Here is a 25,879-nt window from a genome sequence, read left to right on the forward strand (position 1 = left end):
CAGAGGTGACTGAAGTTAATACCTTAATGACCACAGCACTTTTCCATTTTCTGTCCGTTTGGGACCAAGGCTATTTTTACATTTCTGCGGTGTTTGTGTTTAGCTGTAATTTTCCTCTTACTCATTTACTGTACCCACACATATTATATACTGTTTTTCTCGCCATTAAATGGACTTTCTAAAGATACCATTATTTTCATCATATCTTATCATTTACTATAAAAAAAATTTATAAAATATGAGGAAAAAATGGAAAAAAACACACTTTTTCTAACTATGACCCCCAAAATCTGTTACACATCTACAACCACCAAAAAACACCCATGCTAAATAGTTTATAAATTTTGTCCTGAGTTTAGAAATACCCAATGTTTACATGTTCTTTGCTTTTTTTGCAAGTTATAGGGCAATAAATACAAGTAGCACTTTGCTATTTCCAAACCATTATTTTTCAAAATTAGCTCTAGTTACATTGGAACCCTGATATCTTTCAGGAATCTCTGAATATCCCTTGACATGTATATATTTTTTTTTAGTAGACATCCCAAAGTATTCATCTAGGCCCATTTTGGTATATTTTATGCCACCATTTCACCGCCAAATGCGATTAAATACAAAAAATCGTTCACTTTTTTACTAATTTTTTCACAAACTTTTGGTTTCTCACTGAAAATATTTACAAACAGCTTGTGTAATTATGGCTTAAATGGTTGTAAATGCTTCTCTGGGATCCCCTTTGTTCAGAAATAGCAGACATATATGGCTTTGGCGTTGCTTTTTAGTAATTAGAAGGCTGCTAAATGCCACTGCGCACTACACGTGTATTATGCCCAGCAGAGAAGGGGTTAATTATGGAGCATGTAGGGAGCTTTTAGGGATAATTTTAGCTTTAGTGTAGTGTAGTAGACAACCCCAAGTATTGATCTAGGCACATTTTGGTATATTTCATGCCACCATTTCACCGCCAAATGCGATCAAATTAAAAAAAAACGTTAAATTTTTCACAATTTTAGGTTTCTCACTGAAATTATTTACAAACTGCTTGTGCAATTATGGCACAAATGGTTGTAAATGCTTCTCTGGGATCCCCTTTGTTCAGAAATAGCAGACATATATGGCTTTGGCGTTGCTTTTTGGTAATTAGAAGGCCGCCAAATGCCGCTGCATTTCACACGTGTATTATGGCTAGCAGTGAAGGGGTTAATTATGTAGCTTGTAGGGAGCTTGCAGGGTTAATTTTAGCTTTAGTGTAGAGCTCAGCCTCCCACCTGAAACATGAGACCCCCTGATCCCTCCCAAACAGCTCTCTTCCCTCCCCCACCCCACAATTGTCCCCGCCATCTTAAGTACTGGCAGAAACTCTGCCAGTACTAAAATAAAAGCTATATTTGGGCTTTTTTTGTGTGTTTTTTAGCACCCCCACCAAACAGCTCTCTAACCCTCCCCCTCTGTCTTAATGGGCGCCATCTTGGGTACTGGCAGCTGTCTGCCAGTACCCAGTTAAGTAAAAATATGTGCCTTTTTATTAAAAAAAAATGCCCTTTTCTGTAGTGTAGCTTCCCCCCCCCCCCCCAAGATCAACCCCCCACCCCTTCCAGGTCCCTTAGCTGTTTATTTACAGCTTTTAAAACATTTTTTTTTTAACTTTTCCCAGTTTATTTTTCTGTAGTGCAGCGGTTCCCTCCCGCCCCGTGCACGCGCCCGCCCGCCCGCCGCCCCCGCTCCCGATCCCGCCCCCCTCCACTCCATTCGGCACATAGATGGCCGCCCACTCGCCTCCCAGACTTGCTCCCACCCACCAACGTTACCGGCCACCGATGTCCGGTGCAGAGGGCCACAGAGTGGCTCTCTCTGCATCGGATGGCCAAGGGGTGTTATTGCAGGATGCCTCGATATCGAGGCATCACTGCAATAACCGGAAAGCAGCTGGAAGCGTGCAGGATCGCTTCCAGCTGCTTTCCAGACCAAGGACGTACGCCACACGTCCTCTGTCATTAACTGTATTTTTTTTGAGGACGTGTGGCGTACGTCCTTGGTCATTAAGGGGTTAAACAAAAAACAGAATTTATGCTTACCTGATAAATTTCTCTCTCTTGTGATGTATTGAGTCCACTTATGGGATATTCTCCGTCCCTACAGGAAGTGGCAGAGAGAGCACCCACAGCAGAGCTGTCCATATAGCTCCACCCTTAGCTCCACCACCCAGTCATTCGACCGAAGGCTAGGAAGAAAAAGGAGAAACTATAGGGTGCAGTGGTGACTGAAGTTTTTTAAATAAAAATAGACAGGGCGGGCCGTGGACTCGATACATCACAAGAGAAAGAAATTTATCAGGTAAGCATAAATTCTGTTTTCTCTTGTAAGATGTATCGAGTCCACGGATTCATCCATACTTATGGGATACCAATACCAAAGCTTTAGGACACGGATGAAGGGAGGAACAAGACAGGTACCTTAAACGGAAGGCACCACTGCTTGTAGAACCTTTCTCCCAAAAATAGCCTCCGAAGAAGCAAAAGTATCAAATTTGTAAAATTTGGAAAAAGTATGAATCGAAGACCAAGTCGCCGCCTTACAAATCTGTTCAACAGAAGCCTCATTTTTAAAAGCCCATGTGGAAGCCACTGCTCTAGTAGAATGAGCAGTAATTCTTTCCGGAGGCTGCTGGCCAGCAGTCTCATAAGCCAAACGGATGAAGCTTTTCAGCCAAAAGGAAAGAGAGGTAGCCGTAGCCTTTTGACCTCTCCGTTTACCAGAATAAACAACAAACAATGAAGATGTTTGACGGAAATCTTTAGTTGCTTGTAAGTAGAACTTTAAAGCACGAACCACATCAAGATTGTGCAACAGACGTTCCTTCTTTGATGAAGGATTAGGACACAGAGAAGGAACAACAATCTCCTGATTGATGTTCCTATTAGAAACAACCTTAGGAAGAAACCCAGGATTGGTACGCAAAACCACCTTATCTGCATGGAAAACTAGGTAAGGTGAGTCACACTGTAAAGCAGATAACTCAGAAACTCTTCGAGCTGAAGAGATAGCTACTAACAACAAAACTTTCCAAGATAGAAGCTTAATATCTATGGAATGCATAGGTTCAAACGGAACCCCTTGAAGAACTTTAAGAACTAAATGTAGGCTCCATGGCGGAGCAACAGGTTTAAATACAGGCTTGATCCTGACCAAGGCCTGACTAAATGCTTGAACGACTAGAACATCTGCCAGACGTTTGTGTAAAAGAATAGATAAAGCAGATATTTGTCCCTTTAAGGAACTAGCTGATAATCCCTTCTCCAATCCTTCTTGGAGAAAGGACAAAATTCTAGGAATCCTAATCTTACTCCATGAGTAACCCTTGGATTCACACCAACAAAGATATTTGCGCCAAATCTTATAATAGATTTTCCTGGTAACAAGCTTTCTAGCCTAAATCAGGGTATCACTGACCGACTCAGAGAAACCACGCTTTGATAGAATCAGGCGTTCAATCTCCAAGCAGTCAGACGCAGAGAAATTAGATTTTTATGCTTGAACGGACCTTGGATTAGAAGGTCCTGCCTCATTGGCAGAGTCCACGGTGGAACAGATGACATGTCCACCAGGTCTGCATACCAAGTCCTGCGTAGCCACGCAGGCGCTATCAGAATCACCGAAGCTCTCTCCTGCTTTATTCTGGCAACCAGACGTGGGAGGAGAGGAAACGGTGGAAATACATAAGCCAGATTGAAGGACCAGGGCACTGCTAGAGCATCTATCAGTACCGCCTGGAGATCCCGGGACCTGGACCCGTAACGAGGAAGTTTGGCGTTCTGATGGGACGCCATCAGATTCAATTCTGGTGTGCCCCATAGCTGAGTCAGCTGGGCAAATACCTCCGGATGGAGCTCCCACTCCCCCGGATGAAAAGTATGACGACTCCCAGTTCTCTACCCCTGGGATATGGATTGATGAGAGATGGCAAGAGTGATCCTCCACCCATCGGATTATTTTGATTACCTCCATCATCGCTAGAGAACTCTGTGTTCCTCCTTGATGATTGATAAAGGCTACAGTCGTGATGTTGTCCGACTGAAATCTGATGAATTTGGCCACAGCTAGCTGAGGCCACACCTGAAGCGCATTGAATATCGCTCTCAGTTCTAGAATGTTTATCGGGAGGAGAGATTCCTCTCGAGACCATAAGCCCTGTGCTTTCAGGGATTTCCAGATTGCACCCCAGCCTAGCAGGCTGGCATCTGTCGTTACTATGAGCCACTCTGGCCTGCGGAAACACATTCCCTGAGACAGGTGGTCCTGAGACAACCACCAGAGAAGAGAATCTCTGGTCTCTTGGTCCAGATGCAGTTGAGGAGATAAATCTGCATAATCCCCATTCCACTGTTTGAGCATGCATAGTTGCAGTGGTCTGAGGTGTAGGCGGGCATAAGGAACTATGTCCATTGCCGCTACCATGAGTCCGATTACCTCCATACACTGAGCCACTGATGGCCGAGGAATGGAATGAAGAGCTCGGCAAGTGGTTAAGAGTTTTGATTTTCTGACCTCCGTCAGAAATATTTTCATTTCTAACGAGTCTATCAGAGTCCCTAGGAAGGAAACTCTTTTAAGAGGGACGAGAGAACTCTTTTTTTTTTATGTTCACCTTCCACCCGTGAGATCTCAGAAAAGCCAACACGATGTCTGGCTAGCTGGAAAGTCGACGCCTGAATTAAGATGTCGTCTAGATAAGGCACCACTGCTATACCCCGCGGTTTTAGAACCGCCAAAAGGGACCCTAGCACCTTTGTGAAAATTTTGGGAGCCGTGGCCAACCCGAAGGGAAGGGCCACAAACTGGTATTGCCTGTCCAGTAAGGCGAATCTGAGGAATTGATGATCTCTGTGAATAGGAATGTGTAGCTACGCATCCTTTAAGTCCAAATAGCCTCCATCTTGAAAGATGGTACTCTGAGGAATTTGTTTAGAATTTTGAGATCCAAGATTGGTCTGAAAGTTCCCTCTTTTTTTGGGAACCACAAACAGGTTGGAGTAAAAACCTAGCCCTTGTTCCGCTCTTGGAAATGGGCGGATCACTCCCATGGTATGTAGGTCTTCTACACAGCGTAAGAACGCCTCTCTCTTTGTCTGGTTTGCAGACAATTGAGAAATGTGAAATCTCCCCCTTGGGGGGGGGGGGGGGAGTCTTTGAAGTCCAGAAGATATCCTTGGGACACAATTTCTAAAGCCCAGGAATCCTGTCCCGTATCGGGGGCTACCCCTTCATGCTGTCTTAGAGGCAGCAGCAGGCTTCTTGGCCTGTTTACCTTTGTTCCAAGCCTGGTTAGGTCTCCAGACTGACTTGGATTGGACAGAATTCCCCTCTTGCTTTGCTGCAGGGGAAGCTGAAGCGGGACCACCCTTGAAGTTCCGAAAGGAACGAAAATTATTTTGTTTGGTCCTCATCTTATTTGTTTTATCCTGAGGGAGGGCAAAGCATATCCCTCCAGTGATGTCTGAAATAATTGCTTTCAGTGCAGGCCCGAATAGGGTCTTTCCTTTAAAAGGGATGTTCAACAATTTAGATTTTGATGACACATCAGCAGACCAGGACTTAAGCCATAACGCCCTGCGTGCTAAAATGTCAAAACCTGAATTCTTTGCCGCTAATTTAGATTTGGAAAGCGGCATCTGTAATGAAAGAATTAGCCAACTTAAGGACCTTAATTCTATCCATAATATCTTCTAATGGAGTCTCCACCTGGAGAGCCTCAAACCAGAAAGCAGCTGCAGTAGTTACAGGAACAATGCATGCAATAGGTTGGAGAAGAAAACCTTGATGAACAAAAATTTTCTTTAGGAGACCCTCTAATTTTTTATCCATAGGATCTTTGAAAGCACAACTGTCTTCGATAGGTATAGTTGTACGCTTAGCAAGAGTAGAAATAGCTCCCACAACCTTAGGAACAGTCTGCCACGAGTCCTGTATGGTGTCAGATATGGGAAACATTTTCTTAAAAACAGGAGGGGGAGCGAACAGAGTACCTGGTCAATCCCACTCCTTGGTAACAATAGTCACAATACTCTTAGGGACTGGAAAAACATCAGTGTAAACAGGAACCTCTAAGTATCTGTCCATTTTACACTATTTTTTTTTTTTACAGTAGCATCATAAAGCCTTAGTAACTTTGCACCACTATTCAAATAAACAATTAACCCCTTAATGTAAAAACCGGATTGAAAAAACTTAAAAACCGGTAAAATAATGTTCAGCACCTTGCCACAGCTCTGCTGTGGCGCCTACCTGCCCTTTAGGAATGATTTGTGGGGAAAAAAACCTCTTTACAGCCCTCAAATACAACAGGAATCTCTGGAGAAGTAGCTGGATGCTTCTGAGGTAAATAAACTGTGCAACTGAAAATAGGCCCCTCCCATCTCACTCGATGTTATGGGGCCTAAAAAAAGACCACAGAGTGTTTCTTAAACTAGCCATGTGGGTTAATAACCCTTAAACAAGCCACAAAGACCCCTTAAAGTCCCTCAAAAAACGTTTTATTTGTAATTAAACCAAAACGTTTTTTCCTATTAGTGTCACCAGTAACTATGAGCCCTTTATGCAAGCTTGGATTCCTCTTTTACTGAATACAGCTTACCTTTCCCTCATGGGGATATTGCCAGCCTTTTCTAGAAATAACACAGTCTGTCTAGAAAAAAATAGACTGAACATACCTTAATGCAGTTTAGCCTGCAAACTGTTCCCCCAATTGAAGTTTTCCTGTACTCTTCAGCTCTTGTGAAAACAGCAGTGGATCTTAGTTACAAAATGCTAAGATCATCATCCTCCTTGCAGAAATCTTCATCTCTTTTCTGCCAGAGAGTAAATAGTACACACCGGTACCATTTAAAATAACAAACTTTTGCTTGAGAAAATAAAAAATAAAATTTGTATCACCACACTCACTTTACCCTTCCTAGCAGTTAAGCAGGCAAAGAGAATGACTGGGGGGTGGAGCTAAGGGAGGAGCTATATGGACAGCTCTGCTGTGGGTGCTCTCTCTGCCACTTCCTGCAGGGAAGGAGAATATACCATAACTATGGATGAATCCGTGGACTCGATACATCTTACAAGAGAAATAAAGACCTGTCCTAGAAAATGACAGGGTGGGCCGTGGACTCGTCATATTGTAAAATAAATAAATTTATCAGGCAAGCATAAATTTCCTTTTCTTTAAAAATATGACGAGTCCACGGATTTCATCCCTACTTATGGAATATAATACCAAAGCTATAGGACACGGATGAAAGGGAGGGACAAGACAGGAACCTAAACGGAAGGCACCACTGCTTGAAGAACCTCTCTCCCAAAAACAGCCTTGGACAAGGCAAAAGTATCAAATTTGGAAAATTTGGAAAAAGTGTGAAGAGACGACCAAGTTGCAGCCTTGCAAATCTGTTCAACAGAAGCATAATTTTTAAAAGCCCATGAGGAAGCCACAGCCCTAGTAGAATGAGCCGTAATTCTTTCTGGAGGCTGCTGTCCAGCAGTCTTATATGCAAAACGGATGATACTCTTCAGCCAGAAAGAGAGAGAGGTAGCCGTAGTTTTCTGACCGCTACATTTCCCAGAAAAGACAACAAATAATGAAGATGATTGACGAAATCCCTTAGTCGCCTGCAAGTAAAACTTCAGGGCACGGACCACGTCCAAGTTGTGTAACAGACGCTCCTTCGTAGAAGAAGTATTAGGACACATGAAGGAACAATAATTTCCTGATAAATATTTTTGTTGGAAACAACCTTAGGAAGAAAACCAGGTTTGGTACGTAACACTACCTTATCGGAATGAAAAATAAGGTAAGGAGAATCACATTGTAATGCTGAAAGCTCAGAAACTCTGCGAGCAGAAGAAATAGCAACCAAAAATAAAACTTTCCAAGATAATTTAATATCTATGGAATGCATAGGTTCAAATGGAACCCCTTGAAGAACCTTAAGAACTAAATTCAAACTCCAAGGAGGAGCAATAGGTCTAAACACAGGCCTGATTCTAGTCAGAGCCTGACAAAAAGATTGAACATCCGGAATATCTGCCAGACGTTTGTGTAGCAAAATAGATAAAGCAGAAATCTGTCCCTTTAAGGAACTTGCTGATAACCCTTTCTCCAATCCTTCTTGGAGAAAAGATAAAATCCTAGGAATCCTAATCTTACTCCATGAGTAGCCCTTGGATTCACACCTATAAAGATATTTACGCCATATCTTATGGTAAATCTTTCTAGTAACAGGCTTACGTGCCTGGATCAAGGTATCAAAGACCGAATCAGAGAACCCTCACTTAGATAAAATCAAGTGTTCAATCTCCAAGCAGTCAGCTGCAGAGAAACTAGATTTGGATGATGGAAGGGTCGCTGAATGAGAAGGTCCTGCCTCAATGGAAGCTTCCACAGTGGCAGAGAGGACATGTCCACCAGATCGGCATACAAAGTCCTGCGAGGTCACGCAGGAGCGATGAGAATCACCAAAGCCCTCTCCTGTTTGATCCGAGCAATCACCCGGGGAAGGAGAGCAAACGGTGGAAACACATAAGCTAGGTTGAACGACCAAGGCACAGCTACAGCATCTATCAGTTCGGCCTGAGGATCCCTGGACCTGGATCCGTATCTCGGGAGCTTGGCATTCTGACGAGATGCCTTAAGATGCATCTCCGGTCTGCCCCATCTGAGAATCAAGGTGGCAAAGACCTCCGGATGGAGTTCCCATTCCCCCGGATGAAAAGTCTGTCTGCTCAAAAAATCCGCTTCCCAGTTGTCCACTCCTGGGATGTAAATTGCCGACAGATGACAAGAGTGAGCCTCCGCTCACCAAATTATCTTGGATACTTCTGTCATCGCTAAGGAACTCCCTGATCCTCCCTGATGATTGATGTAAGCCACAGTCGTGATGTTGTCCGACTGAAATCGGATGAATTTGGCCGAAGCCAACTGAGGCCAAGCCTGAAGTGCATTGACTATTGCTCTCAACTCCAGAATAATGATTGGAAGTAGAGACTCCGACCGAGTCCACACACCCTGAGCCTTCAGGGAATTCCACACTGCTCTCCATCCTAGTAGACTGGCGTCCGTTGTCACTATCACCCATGTGGGTCTGCGGAAGCACATCCCTTGGGACAGATGATCCAGCGACAACCACCAAAGAAGAGAGTCCCTTGTCTCCTGATCCAGATCTATCTGAGGAGACAAATTTGCATAATCTCCATTCCACTGTCTGAGCATGCTCAGTTGTAGCGGTCTGAGATGAAAACGAGCAAACTGAATGATGTCCATTGCCGCCACCATCAATCCAATTACCTCCATGCACTGAGCCACTGATGGCAGAGGATTGGACTGAAGGGATCGGCATGTATTCAGAATCTTTAACTTTATGACTTCCGTCAAATAGATTTTCATGGATATAGAGTCTATTAGGGTTCCCAGGAAAGAAACCCTTGTCTGTGGACTTAGTGAACTCTTTTCTAGATTCACCTTCCACCCGTGAGTCCTTAGAAAGGATAGAACAATGTCGGTATGAGACTTTGTCAGCTGATAAGACGGCGCCTGGATCAGAATATCGTCCAGATAAAGGGCCACTGCAATGCCCCGCGGTCTGAGAACCGTCAGCAGAGACCCTAGAACCTTCGTGAAGATCCTGGGTGCCGTGGACAGCCCGAAAGGAAGGGCCACGAACTGAAAATGTTTGTCCAGAAAGGCAAACCTCAGGAACTGGTGATGATCTCTGTGGATAGGAAAATGAAGATATGCATCCTTTAAGTCCACGGTAGTCATATATTGACCCTCCTGGATCAATGGAAGAATTGTTCGAATAGTCTCCATCTTGAAGCATGGAACTCAGACAAATTTGTTTAGAATCTTGAGATCTTAAATGGGTCGGAACGTTCCCTCTTTTTTGGGAACCACAAAAAGATTTGAGTAAAACCCCTGCCCCTGTTCCTGTGTTGGAACGGGCCAAATTACTCCCATAGTAGAGATGTATTTTACACAACGTAAGAACGCCTCTCTTTTTATCTGGTCTACAGACAATCGTGAAAGAAGAAACCTTCCCCTTGGGAAGGAATTTTTGAACTCCAACTGATACCCTTGAGACACGATTTCTAGTCTCCAGGGATCCTGAACAACTCTTATCCAAGCCTGGACAAAGAGAGAAAGCCTGCCCCTACCAGATCCGGTCCCAGATCGGGGGCCACCCCTTCATGCTGTCTTGGGAGCAGCAGCGGGCTTCTTGGGCTGTTTACCCTTGTTCCAAGCCTGGTTGGGTCTCCAGGTGGGCTTGGCTTGTGAATAATTCCCTTCCTGTTTAGCGGAAGAGGAAGGGGGTATTCCTTTGAAATTACGAAAGGAACGAAAATTACTCTGTCTTTGTTTAGATGTTTTGTCCTGAGGAGGAGATGACCCTTACCTCCCGTAATGTCAGAAATGATTTCTTTCAAATCAGGCCCGAATAGGGTCTTTCCCTTGAAAGGAATAGCCAAAAGCTTAGATTTAGAGGACACATCCGCAGACCAAGACTTTAACCATAAAGCTCTTTGTGCTAAGATGGAGAATCCCGAACTCTTAGCAGCTAATTTGGTTATCTGAAAGGAAGCATCCGTAATAAAAGGAATTAGCCAGCTTCAGCGCCTTAATTCTGTCTTGTATTTCCTCTAAAGAGGTCTCAGTTCTAAGAGACTCTTCTAGAGCGTCAAACCAAAAAGCAGCCGCAGTCGTGACTGTTACAATGCAGGCCGCCGGTTGAAATAAAAACCCCTGATGAATATAGAGTTTTTTGAGAAGACCCTCCAACTTCTTATCCATGGGGTCTTTAAAAGCACAACTGTCCTTGATTGGGATAGTCGTACGCTTCGCCAGGGTAGAAATAGCTCCCTCCACCTTAGGGACCATCTGCCAAGAGTCCCGAACAGTGTCGGCTATAGGGTACATTTTCTTAAAAATAGGGGAAGGGGAGAACAGGATACCCGGTCTTTCCCATTCACTAGCAATAATCTCCGAGATTCTCTTAGGAACCGGAGAAACATCGGAAGCCGGAGGTGTTCAAGCATAAATCTGAAGGATATGACGTCCGAATCTGTTGGGGGTAATGCACTTCCTGAGTCAGACAGTTCCCCCTCAGACAGGGCCTCCCTACCTCCCAAATCAGAGCCCTGGGAAGGTATATCGGAGATAGCCATTAAAGCATCAGAAGTCGTAGGGACCACATGGGTCTCTGTCCTGCTGCGTTTGCCTTGTAACACTGGTGTTAGGGGTAATATGAACCTGATGGCAGCCATCTTGTTCCTCGCAGCCATCTTGTTCCTAGTAGCCATTTTGTAATGAGTAAACTTTATTATACTGGGTTATTATGTAGTGAGAACTATGTGCATGTTATGATAGTTTCCTTAGCTGTTCGGCCTTGTCAATGTACCCTGGCCCTACGCCCAGAATAAGATAGAATAAGATAATGTAAACAAGATGGTTCAGAAACCTTGTTGTCTCCGCAGATGGTAGTTTATTATGACTCTGTAAGTATTGTTATGAGAAACTCATATTCCAGCTTTTCCTTGTATTTTGCTCTGTATAACTGTGTAAGATGACGCGGTCCTAACGTGTCATCCCCTTAACCCTGTATGTCACTATAAGAAAGGCTTGCACTGTGCAATAAACAGAATTGGCTTTCGATCATAATGCTGCGTGGTCTGAGTCATTCTAAGGGGCCCTTATCAGATAATCTACATATGCCTCAGGTGGTACACTGGCCCCGTGGCTTCGGCCTGACCTGACACTTACCCCCCTGGGGGGACACCTAACAACTGGCAACTTAGATAAAACTTCTGTAAGAGTGGATGACATAACTGCAGCCATATCCTGCAAAGTGAATGAAGTGGGCGCAGTTGAAGAACATGGCGTCGCTTGTGTGGGTGTTAAAGGTTGTGACGCTTGGGGAGAAAGCTGCGGCATACCCCGAGTCTCATCAGTCTGAGAAGCCTCCTTAGATATACTTGCATTAAAGAAAATTTGTTTTTTACATTGTAAAGCCCTCTCAGTACATGAGGGACAAAAAGTAATAGGGGGTTCCACATTGGCACCTAAACACATAGAACAGGTACTTTCCTGAAGTTCAGCCATGACAAACAAACCAGCAATAGCAGTATTGGTCGTTTTCTCTGAAATTCCAAATAAATTTAAAAAGGCAAACACTTTAGAAAAGTTGCTGAAAAAAACGTCTCTTTAAAAATTAAAAGCCGAATATGCGTTTGTTGCACCGCAATAAGCTGCATTAATTTGGAAACACCCTAACACTTATAAAATCTTAAACTGTAAGTATATTACCGAATAAAGCAATTTCTGTCTAAATTAACCCTTGCACCTCGCCACAGCTCTGCTGTGGCGCCTACCTGTCCCAAAACTAAACCCTGAATAGTCGTGGACAGCGCTCCTAAAGTCGCTTGTGAAGTTTGTCAACACAGGCGACTTAGGCCCACCGGAGCCTAGATACATGCTGCTCCAAGACAGGATCCGGATAGAAAATCTGCGTCTGATCACGCAAAACTCAAATCCCGCCCCTCGTGGGCGCAACTAAAGTCCCCGGTTAACAGCAAGCATCGCATGGCAAATAAACATGTCGGTTCCTATAAAAGTACCTCGAATCACCAATGTGCCCCTTCACATAAATACACGCTAGTGCATTAACGCCAAAGTTAAATACAATACTTTGCTGCGCATGCCATAATCTCCCAGCGTCAAGCCCATAATAAACATAGCCCCTGGTTAAAATTTAATTAGGCTATTGATTATCCAAACAAAAAAAGGGAATACTTATACACATAACCTGTAATGCAAAACGATTACCCATTCCCTGTACAGGGAATAAGTGCCAGTTTGTTCTGAGATACTTCTCTCCCCAGAAATAAATGACTGTACATACCTCAATGCTGAACGCAGTATTCCACACAATGAAGATGTTCCTATTTCCTCACCTCCAGCACGTCTGTGGGGACAAATAGAGTCTTAGATAATATCTGCTAAGACCATCAGCAGGGCAGCAATCAATATGGGAGTGTCTGCATAGTGAGAATCTCCCCAATCCATTGCTGAAAAGCCAGAAGCTCTAGCCCTGAGAAAAATAGTGCACACTGGCACCATTTAAAAACAATAAACTGTTGATTGAAGAATCTAAACTGACACCTCACTTTACCTCTTCCTATCACTAACACAGGCAAAGAGAATGACTGGAGTGGGAGGGAAGGGAGGAGCTATATATACAGCTCTGCTGTGGTGCTCTTTGCCTCCTCCTGCTGACCAGGAGGCGATATCCCATAAGTAAGGATGAAATCCGTGGACTCATCATATCTTGTAAAAGAAAATAAGCATAATTGTAAAGTTTAATGAATTAAAGTGCCCCTGTTTTTTGAAGACGAGTATTTAAGACTGGGCTTTAAAGTGAATGTAAATGTTGATGTTAAAGTGCCCGGTTTTTAAAAATTCAATTAATAACAGGGGCACTTTAATTCATCAAGATTTACATTTCACTCCTGTTGTGAAAAAATATTTACCTTTTAAACTTGACAGCCGCTCCAGCTTCCCCCGGTCGTCGCAAGCCATTTCTTATGTCAGAAATGATTGATCGGTCATCCTCCAATCACGACTTTCCCCCCAGGGGAATCAGTGTCTGATTCAACGCCGTGATTGGAGGAAGCCGGATTCCTCATTTTAGACCCAGAAGAAGGCTTTGCAACGGGCACAGGAAGCTGGAGCTGCTGTGAAGATTAAAAGGTAAGTATTTTTTCACAACACAAGTGAAATGTAAATTTTGATGAATTAAAGTGCCCCTGTTTTTAATCGAATTTTTTAAATCCGGGCACTTTAGAATCCCAATTTACATTTACTTTAATTTGTTAAAAGTTTACATTCACTTTAAACTGAGCAAGGTCTCATCTAAAGAAGCTAACTACAGCATCTAAAAGCAGCTGAAATAAAGACACGGCTGCGAGTGAAAATAAATAAATTACAAATCGTCATTTCTGAAATGCACGTTTCGGTTCTACCTGCACAAATGCAGCATTACCACTAGAAATCTAAGCAAACCTACCAAGATGTTGTGAGTTGCCCTTTGTTTCTTAGTGAAGATGTCGCTGCCCTAATAATAATACGAAAAATTCTATTATAGGTGGCGCTGGGCAAGCAATTGTGCGGTTACATACAATAGGGTGCGGAATCACTGCCTTATAAGCTCTGCTATAGCAATACAGGGAGTGCAGAATTATTAGGCAAATTAGTATTTTGACCACATCATCCTCTTTATGCATGTTGTCTTACTCCAAGCTGTATAGGCTCGAAAGCCTACTACCAATTAAGCATATTAGGTGATGTGCATCTCTGTAATGAGAAGGGGTATGGTCTAATGACATCAACACCCTATATCAGGTGTGCATAATTATTAGGCAACTTCCTTTCCTTTGGCAAAATGGGTCAAAAGGAGGACTTGACAGGCTCAGAAAAGTCAAAAATAGTGAGATATCTTGCAGAGGGATGCAGCACTCTTAAAATTGCAAAGCTTCTGAAGCGTGATCATCGAACAATCAAGCGTTTCATTCAAAATAGTCAACAGGGTCGCAAGAAGCGTGTGGAAAAACCAAGGCGCAAAATAACTGCCCATGAACTGAGAAAAGTCAAGCGTGCAGCTGCCAAGATGCCACTTGCCACCAGTTTGGCCATATTTCAGAGCTGCAACATCACTGGAGTGCCCAAAAGCACAAGGTGTGCAATACTCAGAGACATGGCCAAGGTAAGAAAGGCTGAAAGACGACCACCATTGAACAAGACACACAAGCTGAAATGTCAAGACTGGGCCAAGAAATATCTCAAGACTGATTTTTCTAAGGTTTTATGGACTGATGAAATGAGAGTGAGTCTTGATGGGCCAGATGGATGGGCCCGTGGCTGGATTGGTAAAGGGCAGAGAGCTCCAGTCCGACTCAGACGCCAGCAAGGTGGAGGTGGAGTACTGGTTTGGGTTGGTATCATCAAAGATGAGCTTGTGGGGCCTTTTCGGGTTGAGGATGGAGTCAAGCTCAACTCCCAGTCCTACTGCCAGTTTCTGGAAGACACCTTCTTCAAGCAGTTGTACAGGAAGAAGTCTGCATCCTTCAAGAAAAACATGATTTTCATGCAGGACAATGCTTCATCACACGCGTCCAAGTACTCCACAGCGTGGCTGGCAAGAAAGGGTATAAAAGAAGAAAATCTAATGACATGGCCTCCTTGTTCACCTGATCTGAACCCCATTGAGAACCTGTGGTCCATCATCAAATGTGAGATTTACAAGGAGGGAAAACAGTACACCTCTCTGAACAGTGTCTGGGAGGCTGTGGTTGCTGCTGCACACAATGTTGATGGTGAACAGATCAAAACACTGACAGAATCCATGGATGGCAGGCTTTTGAGTGTCCTTGCAAAGAAAGGTGGCTATATTGGTCACTGATTTGTTTTTGTTTTGTTTTTGAATGTCAGAAATGTATATTTGTGAATGTTGAGATGTTATATTGGTTTTACTGGTAAAAATAAATAATTGAAATGGGTATATATTTGTTTTTTGTTAAGTTGCCTAATAATTATGCACAGTACTAGTCACCTGCACACACAGATATCCCCCTAAAATAGCTATAACTAAAAACAAACTAAAAACTACTTCCAAAACTATTCAGCTTTGATATTAATGAGTTTTTTGGGTTCATTGAGAACATGGTTGTTGTTCAATAATAAAATTAATCCTCAAAAATACAACTTGCCTAATAATTCTGCACTCCCTGTAGTTATAAGCACATCATTATCTCAAGCAGTAATATGTTTTTACTTTTAAATATAAGAAAAGCATAACGATCAGGTAATAGACAAGCTCAGAGAAAGCCATTGTATCTCAACCACCCAAGCTGCCCCTAACATCGCTGACTCTAAATACCAGCGGGCGGTAAAAAGCAGCGTTAGGAGCCCTTAACGCTGCTATTGACGGCTACCGCAGAACTCTAAATCTAGGCGGCAGTTACTACATGTGCAGTTGTTTATTTCTGGATTTTTGTTTACAAATGAACAAGTGGCACTTTTAACTAAATTAACTAATATATATATATACAATTTATTTTCTTATTTATTGTGAAATTGTTACATAATTAAACAAACATGCTAATTTTCATTGACTTCCTTAAAATTAAAAATCTTTAGAATATTACTATGAAACCATTGTTAAAGGCACATTAAAGGGACAGAAAAGTGAAAATGAAACATTCAGGATTAAGATAGAATCCTGAGCCTACTTAGTTTTACTCTTCAATAAAAGACAGCAAGAGAACAACGCCCATTTGATAACAGAAGTAAATTGGGAAGTTGCCGCTCTATCTGAATCATGAAAGTTTAATTTTGACTTTACCGTCCCTTTAAACAAATTTTGTAGTATAAATAGTATTGAGGTTATTTCTGTCTCGCTCTACACGTGGGTGACACCATATTGTAATCTGTCTTTCACTACACGCCGTTGCTGACCTGTTTGCACTCCCCTTCAGATACCTGCAGTGTAACCTAGATGGTAGCACCAATAGGCCAGAACATTTGGCACTACGGATCCCATTTCAATCCATCAGTATTTTTGAGCAAAAACATTGCAGAGAACTTTGGACGATTTTCTACGCCGCACGTTTTATCCTTTTTTTTTGTGCAAAACTTGTGTCACTGTCCACTAATAAAACAGTAGGCGCTCTGCTTATCCCCAGTTGTATGTAGAGATGCATTTCCTGTTCGCTTCAAAGTCTGAACATACAGCTTTAGCTTAAAGGGCCTTAATGGTAAAAACAATGATTGGTCTAATAAGTTACAGTATGTACAGTAGAAGTGCTGCTCAGGACCCGTGGCGCACTGTTGGTCTTGAGTGGAACCGCCGCTAACCCAATTAGCAGCGCCAGATGCACATCTGAGTCGTGCTACTAGCGTTGCACATTGGATAAGCGGCGGGTTCCACTAAGGAGTAGCAGGGCTCCACGAATTTTTGATATATTTAAATAGCACTCTTTCATATTCATGATAGACAAGTTTAGCATTTACTGTCCTTTTAAGCTGGACAATATTTAAAGTTTAGATGTGTGATTATGTGAGAAACTGATTCTGGTGGACTGGAGCACAGCTGTGGCCCTATGTTAGCATTTGGGAAATGTGATAAGCTGATTACCATAGAAGGATGCAAACAGCTTGGAATTTGAAAAAGTGCACAATAAAAAATAAATAAAAAGGCAAGACATTTCACACAAATTCTGATGGACTGAAATGAGCCGTATGTTGCCCCAATATGTAACTCTTCTTGTCCCCCTGGGGCATCACTGACACACACAGTAATAAATAATATAAAATGGTAAGAGACAAACTTATGCAACAACAAATAATAGCCCCGGCTTGTCACAAATACTTACTCCTTCATTTCTTTGCAAGGAGAGTTGCTCATGGGAACAAACGGGGCTGGGTTACTTATTTTATCCAAAGTGCATGCTGTGCCAATCGCTCGCACGACCAAGCCAGACTCTCCTTCCAGGTCAAAGCACTGCAGATACCCAACAACAGCATTGCCGCGCATCTCTAGGACCTTCAAGCCGATCTTCCTTTGCAATTCCCCTAATAGGATAAATCAGTAAAAGTAACCTTTACACATTCAGTGCATTACAATTACAATGGTACTATAATAATGATGGGCAAATATATCCTCTGTAAAGGGACATTAAAACAAAATATAATCTCATATAAATTATTATAATCAACAATGAGAAGTGTAAACTACATTATTTATTGCACCATCTTTTCCTGTACATCTGAAAATTTTGCTGGTCACTCACTCCCTATAGAGGATAGAGCAATACATTGCTGCAAATTTGACCAGTGCACAAAACTCATTTATAAATAAGCCTTAATTGGACAAGATAAATATGCTCACACATATTAGTTTATTAATACAATGTGCAGAGTTTTTGCCAAAAGCTTTTAAAACACATTTTCTATGCAAATGCTTTGCAAACAAAAAACGCAATTACTTTGATATCCCTTCAAAAAAAGAAAAAACAACCCAATTACATGTTGTTCAAAAGTAAAATACCAGGGAAATGATCTAGTTTAATTTGAAAGGACTTTACTACCATTTAGCGTTGCATTATACCACTCCAATTAAATGACCAACTAATGACAAATAGCCTCATTAGATAATTCTAGCAGAAGCTCACAGAGTACACAACATCAGACACACATTGTTTAGCTCTGATACTACATTAGAGAACTCATTACTACATGCACTCATCATTATATACAAACTACAATTACTGGGACTGTACCAAATTACCCAGTACTAAACATGCAGCAAATGATTGTGCATCTCTCCGGAACGTCACCATTATTATCCGCACTTATCATGCGCCAAATCGCAACGTGCTCTACTGGCCCCACACCAAATGATGTGTTCCAGAAGATACAGCCGTCCGTACAACAAATCTCCTTTCACTATCATTATTTCCCTCTGATAAACTTGACTTTAATGAATTAATTGGACAGCTATGTGTAATAAAACAACCTAACAATATACTTTCATTATTTATTTTCCCCCTTTTCGTGCAATTAAGCTCTGAAAATAGAGGACTCTGTCATTCATTTTTAAAACTTGAAATGCACCCTGCTTACATATCAAGACTAACCGTGCTACATATTTGGTGCTAGTTGGCTTTATCACTTTATACTAACTTTATGACAGTGATTAGCCTTGTTGTCTGCAGACTAAAGCCCAGATTGGTTAATGGTGAGTGGAGTTTGGCTATTGAAAATTAAGTGCAGTAAAGAGGATGTTAATTTGTTTTAAAACGATAAGACTGTTATTCTATAACAGAATAGCGATGTGCTGTAATTACAAGGTGTGTGCTGTCCCTTTAATAAATCATCTGGCTCTTTGTAAACATAAACAGACCTGCTTGGGTTTTACTCAACAGCCGAGCACCTTGTGACTAGAACCTGAAATTTGCTTGCAGATAAAAACTATTCATGTATTAAAAACTCCCTTCAGACTGTGCTTTCTAACCCATGGCAAGGGGCTTGGTGTTTAATAGTGAGATCACTTTTTGGCACTTGCATATGGGGTTGTTGTGCAGAGAGAAGATACAAAGTGATTTACAAAGAACTGACCTTGATAAGGTTTTCAGGGAGTTAAGCAAGAGGATTATTTGTTAAAGAAACAGGATATATTTACCCAAGCTAGATCTTGCCACATAATACATTTGTATTTGATGCTCGGGCTGTAAAGAACAGGATTTTGTACTGAGAACATATCTGTGGGTAAAGGAACAGAAGAGATGATCTATACTAAAACCTACATGACAGTAGCAATCCTGGTCTGCTCCAGAAACAAGATCAGACTGGCTCCTCCCAATCAGTGGGGGAGGAGTGTGTCAATTAGAAAACAATTACAGCAAACAAGGGTTTAAAGGGACAGCAAAGTCATATTTAGACATTCATGATTCAGACAGACCAAACTATTTGAAACAACTTTTCTGTTTGCTCCCTTTTCTTGTTGAAGGGTTTATCTAGGTAAGCTCAGGAGCAGCTGCTGATTGGTGGCTGAATATATAGCCTATTGTCATTGGCTCACACAATGTTTTCAGTTAGCAACCAGTAATGCATTGCTGCTTCTTCAACAAATGATATAAAGAGAATTAAGCAAATGTGATAATAGAAGTAAACTGGAAAGTTGTTTAAAATGGTCTGTAAAAATGTGGGGTTTCATGTCCCTTTAAGTTATCACACTTGGCTAGTATGTTAACAGATTGCAATACTATAATACAGTTGTGCAGTCACAAGGGGTTTCCATTTATACTGAAGACAACAGAACACCACTCCCTAAGTAAAGCTGACCTGACATTAATGAGATCAGTCTCTGTCGGGCTTCGTTTGATGCACGGGGAGTGCGGATCCGATCAATCCACTGGTATTCAGGATCCTCATTTACAACCAATTCTTCCACAAATCCATGAATTATCACAGCGCGGTAAGATTTTGGAATAGATGTAGCTGTAAGGAAATTAGAAGATTTTGGAATAGATGTAGCTGTAAGGAAATTAGTAAAGACCAGTGATTGGCCCTTGGTTATCTGTATCACAAAAGCATCCCAAAAAAATCTGTACTAACTGCACAAAACTATTTATATAAAAACCAATTGAAACAGATTTTTACGTTTAGTATTAAAGGGACAGTCTACTCCAAAGTTGTTATTGTTTAAATAGATAGATAATTCCTTATTTATATTATTATTATTTAATTATAATAGACTTTTTACCTCTGTGATTATCTTGTATATAAGCCTCTGCAGACTGCCCCTTATTTCAGTTCTTTTGACAGACTTGAATTTTAGCCAATCAGAGCTCACTCATAAAAAAACTCCACGGGAGTGAGCACAGTGTTATCTATATGGCACACGTGAACTAACACTGTCTAATTGTGAAAAAACTGTCAAAATGCACTGAAATAAGAGGCGGCCTTAAAGGGCTTACAAATTAGCATATGAGCAAACAAAGAATACCAAGAGAACAAAGCAGTTTTGATTATAAAAGTAAATTGGAAAGTTGTTTAAAATTGCATGCCCTATCTGAATCATGAAAGTTTAATTTTGACTAGACTGTCCCTTTAAATTACTGGCAAAGTTATAATTTTCTAAAATTACTGAGCATGAAAAGCTTTGTCCTGTTTCTACGAAATTTAAAGAAATCAAAATATGTCTCTAATTATTATTATTTTTTTTAATATATTACAATTCCATAAAGGGTAAATAAATACATCTAGGGGAACACTATTTATTTATTATTTTTTTTTAAGCCATGAGTATTTACATTTTAAAACAAGTAACGGGCATAAGAACCTAGATTTTTTGCAGTGGCGACTAACTTTAGCTGCACTACATCCCCAATATGCAACACACAAGCTGAACTTCATCATCACAATATAATGAATGTATTATGGATCTTTCTAAGTATTCAAGACTGATGGCGATCATTTGATATTTGTTTTGATTATTAGAATTTCTAAAATATGTTTACTGGCTCTCAGGTAAAAGGGTTGGACAGACCAGCGCTATATGATATGCGCCTATACTGAATATGCGCCTATACTGAATATGCGCCTATACTGAATATGCGCCTATACTGAATATGCGCCTATACTGAATATGCGCCTATACTGAATATGCAACTCCAAATAATATCAAATAAAGTTTGTGGTACTTTATGAATGTATTGAGCAAATTAATTGGGGTTTTGACATATTCATATTGTGTTGCAAGAATCCGACCTATTTTGGTTAACGAACAATATACATTTTATATAATTATTTAACCCCTTAGTGACCAGACCATTTTTAAATTTTCTTATCGTTAGGGACCAGGGCTGTTTTTACATTTCTGCGGTGTTTGTGTTTAGCTGTAATTTTCCTCTTACTCATTTACTGTACCCACACATTATATACTGTTTTTCTGGCCATTAAATGGACTTTCTAAAGATACCATTATTTTCATCATATCTTATAATTTACTGTAAAAAATATAAAATATGATGAAAAAATGGACAAACACACACTTTTTCTAACTTTGACCCCCAAAATCTGTTACACATCTACAACCACCAAACAAATACCCAATGTTTACATGTTCTTTGCTTTTTTAGAAAGTTATAGGACAATAAATACAAGTAGCACTTTGCTATTTCCAAACCATTTTTTTTTTCAAAATTTGCATAAGTTACATTTTAACACTGATATCTGTCTGGAATCCTTGAATAACCCTTTACATTAGGGATGGCGATATGGGCAAAAATGAAAATCGCGATTTTGTATCCAAAAAAAAAATCGCGATTTTCTTAAAAATTACTAAAAACACTCTCACATGAAACATGCTGCTAACACTGGGTCATAATCTATATAGAGCTTGTGCTGATGCCTACGTATCCCATATGTACCAAAAATACACATCCCAAAAATACCCGCGCTGTACCTATGGTCTTATGCTCCTACATATCACAAAAAGCACTAGCGATAAAAACTAAATAGCCCAATAGTCTCTGTGGTGAGATGCTGCCGAAGCCTACATACCCCAGAATAACTAGCGATAGGAACTACATACCCCATTAGTCTCTGTGAGTCTGCAGTGAAATCCTGCCAAAGCTTGCATATCCCAGAATTACTAGCGAATGCGATAGGAACAATATACCCCATTAGTCTCTGCGGTGAAATCCTGCCAAAGCCTATCCTGCTGCAGCACACAGGGAGCAGAGCGAGGAGAAGGGCACGCAGGTAGCGGATCACTCTGCTGACGTCACTGGCAGGCGGCTTTCCATTCCGGGACACTGCTTTATCCCGGAATGAAGTTGCCAGGGACCCGGGATTGTCCTGCACACGGCACGATCGGCTTGACGTGATGTCCCCCCAGGCTCCCCCCTCATAAAAAACGCAGACTATCGCAGTTTTTAAATCTATGTGGTTAATTCCGGTTTCCTATATTATATGATCCTATAACCAGCCTTGTCTGGCTATACCAATATGCCAGTGTCACTACTGTGTCATTATATAGCGCTGGGTGTTATTATACTAATGATGATACCACTGATCCTATAACCAGCCTTGTCTGGCTATACGCATGTGCCAGTGTCACTACTGTGTCATTATATAGTGCTGGGTGTTATTATACTGATGTAGATACCACTGACCCTATAACCAGCCCTCCTCTGGCTATACCCATGTGCCAGTGTCACTACTGTGTCATTATATAGCGCTGGGTGTTATTATACTGATGCAGATACCACTGATCCTATAACCAGCCCTCCTCTGGCTATACCCATGTGCCAGTGTCACTACTGTGTCATTATATAGTGCTGGGTGTTATTATACTGATGCAGATACCACTGATCCTATAACCAGCCCTCCTCTGGCTATACCCATGTGCCAGTGTCACTACTGTGTTGTTATATAGCGCTGGGTGTTATTATACTAATGATGATACCACTGATCCTATAACCAGCCTTGTCTGGCTATACGCATGTGCCAGTGTCACTACTGTGTCATTATATAGCGCTGGGTGTTATTATACTAATTATGATACCACTGATCCTATAACCAGCCTTGTCTGGCGATACGCATGTGCCAGTGTCACTACTGTGTCATTATATAGCGCTGGGTGTTATTATACTGATGCAGATACCACTGATCCTATAATCAGCCCTCCTCTAGCTATACCCATGTGCCAGTGTCACTACTGTGTCATTATATAGTGCTGGGTGTTATTATACTGATGCAGATACCACTGATCCTATAACCAGCCTTGTCTGGCTATACCAATATGCCAGTGTCACTACTGTGTCTTTTTATAGAGCTGGGTGTTATTATACTAATGCAGATACCACTGATCCTATAACCAGCCTTGTCTGGCTATACCATGTGCCAGTGCCACTACTGTGTCATTATATAGCGCTGAGTGTTATTATACTGATGCAGATACCACTGACCCTATAACCAGCCCTCCTCTGGCTATACCCATGTGCCAGTGTCACTACTGTGTCATTATATGGTGCTGGGTGTTATTATACGGATGCAGATACCACTGACCCTATAACCAGCCCTCCTCTGGCTATACCCATGTGCCAGTGTCACTACTGTGTCATTATATGGTGCTGGGTGTTATTATACGGATGCAGATACCACTGACCCTATAACCAGCCCTCCTCTGGCTACACCTATGTGCCAGTGTCACTACTGTGTCATTATATAGCGCTGGGTGTTATTATACTGATGCAGATACCACTGATCCTATAACCAGCCCTCCCTCTAGCTATACCCATGTGCCAGTGTCACTACTGTGTCATTATATAGCGCTGGGTATTATACTGATGCAGATACCACTGATCCTATAACCAGCCCTCCCTCTGGCTATACCCATGTGCCAGTGTCACTACTGTGTCATTATATAGCGCTGGGTGTTATTATACTGATGCAGATACCACTGATCCTATAACCAGCCCTCCCTCTGGCTATACCCATGTGCCAGTGTCACTACTGTGTCATTATATAGCGCTGGGTGTTATTATACTAATGATGATACCACTGATCCTATAACCAGCCTTGTCTGGCTATACGCATGTGCCAGTGTCACTAGTCTGTCATTATATAGTGCTGGGTGTTATTATACTGATGCAGATACAGCTGACCCTATAACCAGCCTTGTCTGGCTATACGCATGTGCCAGTGTCACTACTGTGTCATTACATAGCGCTGGGTGTTATTATACTGATGCAGATACCACTGATCCTATAACCAGTCCTCCTCTGGCTATACCCATGTGCCAGTGTCACTACTGTGTCATTATATAGTGCTGGGTGTTATTATACTGATGCAGATACAGCTGACCCTATAACCAGCCCTTGTCTTGCTATACCCATGTGCCAGTGTCACTACTGTGTCATTATATAGCGCTGGGTGTTATTATACTGATGCAGATACCACTGATCCTATAACCAGCCCTCCCTCTGGCTATACCCATGTGCCAGTGTCACTACTGTGTCATTATATAGTGCTGGGTGTTATTATACTGATGCAGATACCACTGATCCTATAATCAGCCCTCCTCTAGCTATACCCATGTGCCAGTGTCACTACTGTGTCATTATATAGTGCTGGGTGTTATTATACTGATGCAGATACCACTGATCCTATAACCAGCCTTGTCTGGCTATACCAATATGCCAGTGTCACTACTGTGTCTTTTTATAGAGCTGGGTGTTATTATACTAATGCAGATACCACTGATCCTATAACCAGACTTGTCTGGCTATACCATGTGCCAGTGTCACTACTGTGTCATTATATAGTGCTGGGTGTTATTATACTGATGCAGATACCACTGACCCTATAATAACCAGCCCTCCTCTGGCTATACCCATGTGCCAGTGTCACTACTGTGTCATTATATAGCGCTGGGTGTTATTATACTGATGCAGATACCACTGATCCTATAACCAGCCCTCCTCTGGCTATACCCATGTGCCAGTGTCACTACTGTGTCATTATATGGTGCTGGGTGTTATTATACGGATGCAGATACCACTGACCCTATAACCAGCCCTCCTCTGGCTACACCTATGTGCCAGTGTCACTACTGTGTCATTATATAGCGCTGGGTGTTATTATACTGATGCAGATACCACTGACCCTATAGCCAGCCCTCCCTCTAGCTATACCCATGTGCCAGTGTCACTACTGTGTCATTATATAGCGCTGGGTATTATACTGATGCAGATACCACTGATCCTATAACCAGCCCTCCCTCTAGCTATACCCATGTGCCAGTGTCACTACTGTGTCATTATATAGCGCTGGGTATTATACTGATGCAGATACCACTGATCCTATAACCAGCCCTCCTCTGGCTATACCCATGTGCCAGTGTCACTACTGTGTCATTATATAGTGCTGGGTGTTATTATACGGATGCAGATACCACTGACCCTATAACCAGCCCTCCTCTGGCTATACCCATGTGCCAGTGTCACTACTGTGTCATTATATAGCGCTGGGTATTATACTGATGCAGATACCACTGATCCTATAACCAGCCCTCCCTCTGGCTATACCCATGTGCCAGTGTCACTACTGTGTCATTATATAGCGCTGGGTGTTATTATACTGATGCAGATACCACTGATCCTATAACCAGCCCTCCTCTGGCTATACCCATGTGCCAGTGTCACTACTGTGTCATTATATAGTGCTGGGTGTTATTATACTGATGCAGATACCACTGATCCTATAACCAGCCCTCCCTCTGGC

At 41.9% G+C, this 25,879-nt stretch overlaps 1 protein-coding gene across 6 annotated transcripts in view; it reads right to left on the minus strand.

The window, feature by feature from the left end:
• Positions 1 to 25,879, minus strand: part of C2CD5 (C2 calcium dependent domain containing 5) — a 584,106-nt gene that overhangs the window by 540,129 nt on the left and 18,098 nt on the right. For all 6 annotated transcript variants that reach the window (XM_053719104.1, XM_053719103.1, XM_053719107.1 and 3 more), the window contains exons 5-6: positions 19,931 to 20,086; positions 17,461 to 17,659 (exon numbers count right to left, since the gene is read on the minus strand). In XM_053719104.1, the coding sequence (XP_053575079.1) occupies positions 17,461 to 17,659; positions 19,931 to 20,086 (355 nt within the window). The remainder of the gene's footprint in view (positions 1 to 17,460; positions 17,660 to 19,930; positions 20,087 to 25,879) is intronic.

This window comes from Bombina bombina, chromosome 6, assembly GCF_027579735.1.
Source record: "Bombina bombina isolate aBomBom1 chromosome 6, aBomBom1.pri, whole genome shotgun sequence".
NCBI classification, from domain to species: Eukaryota; Metazoa; Chordata; class Amphibia; order Anura; family Bombinatoridae; genus Bombina; species Bombina bombina.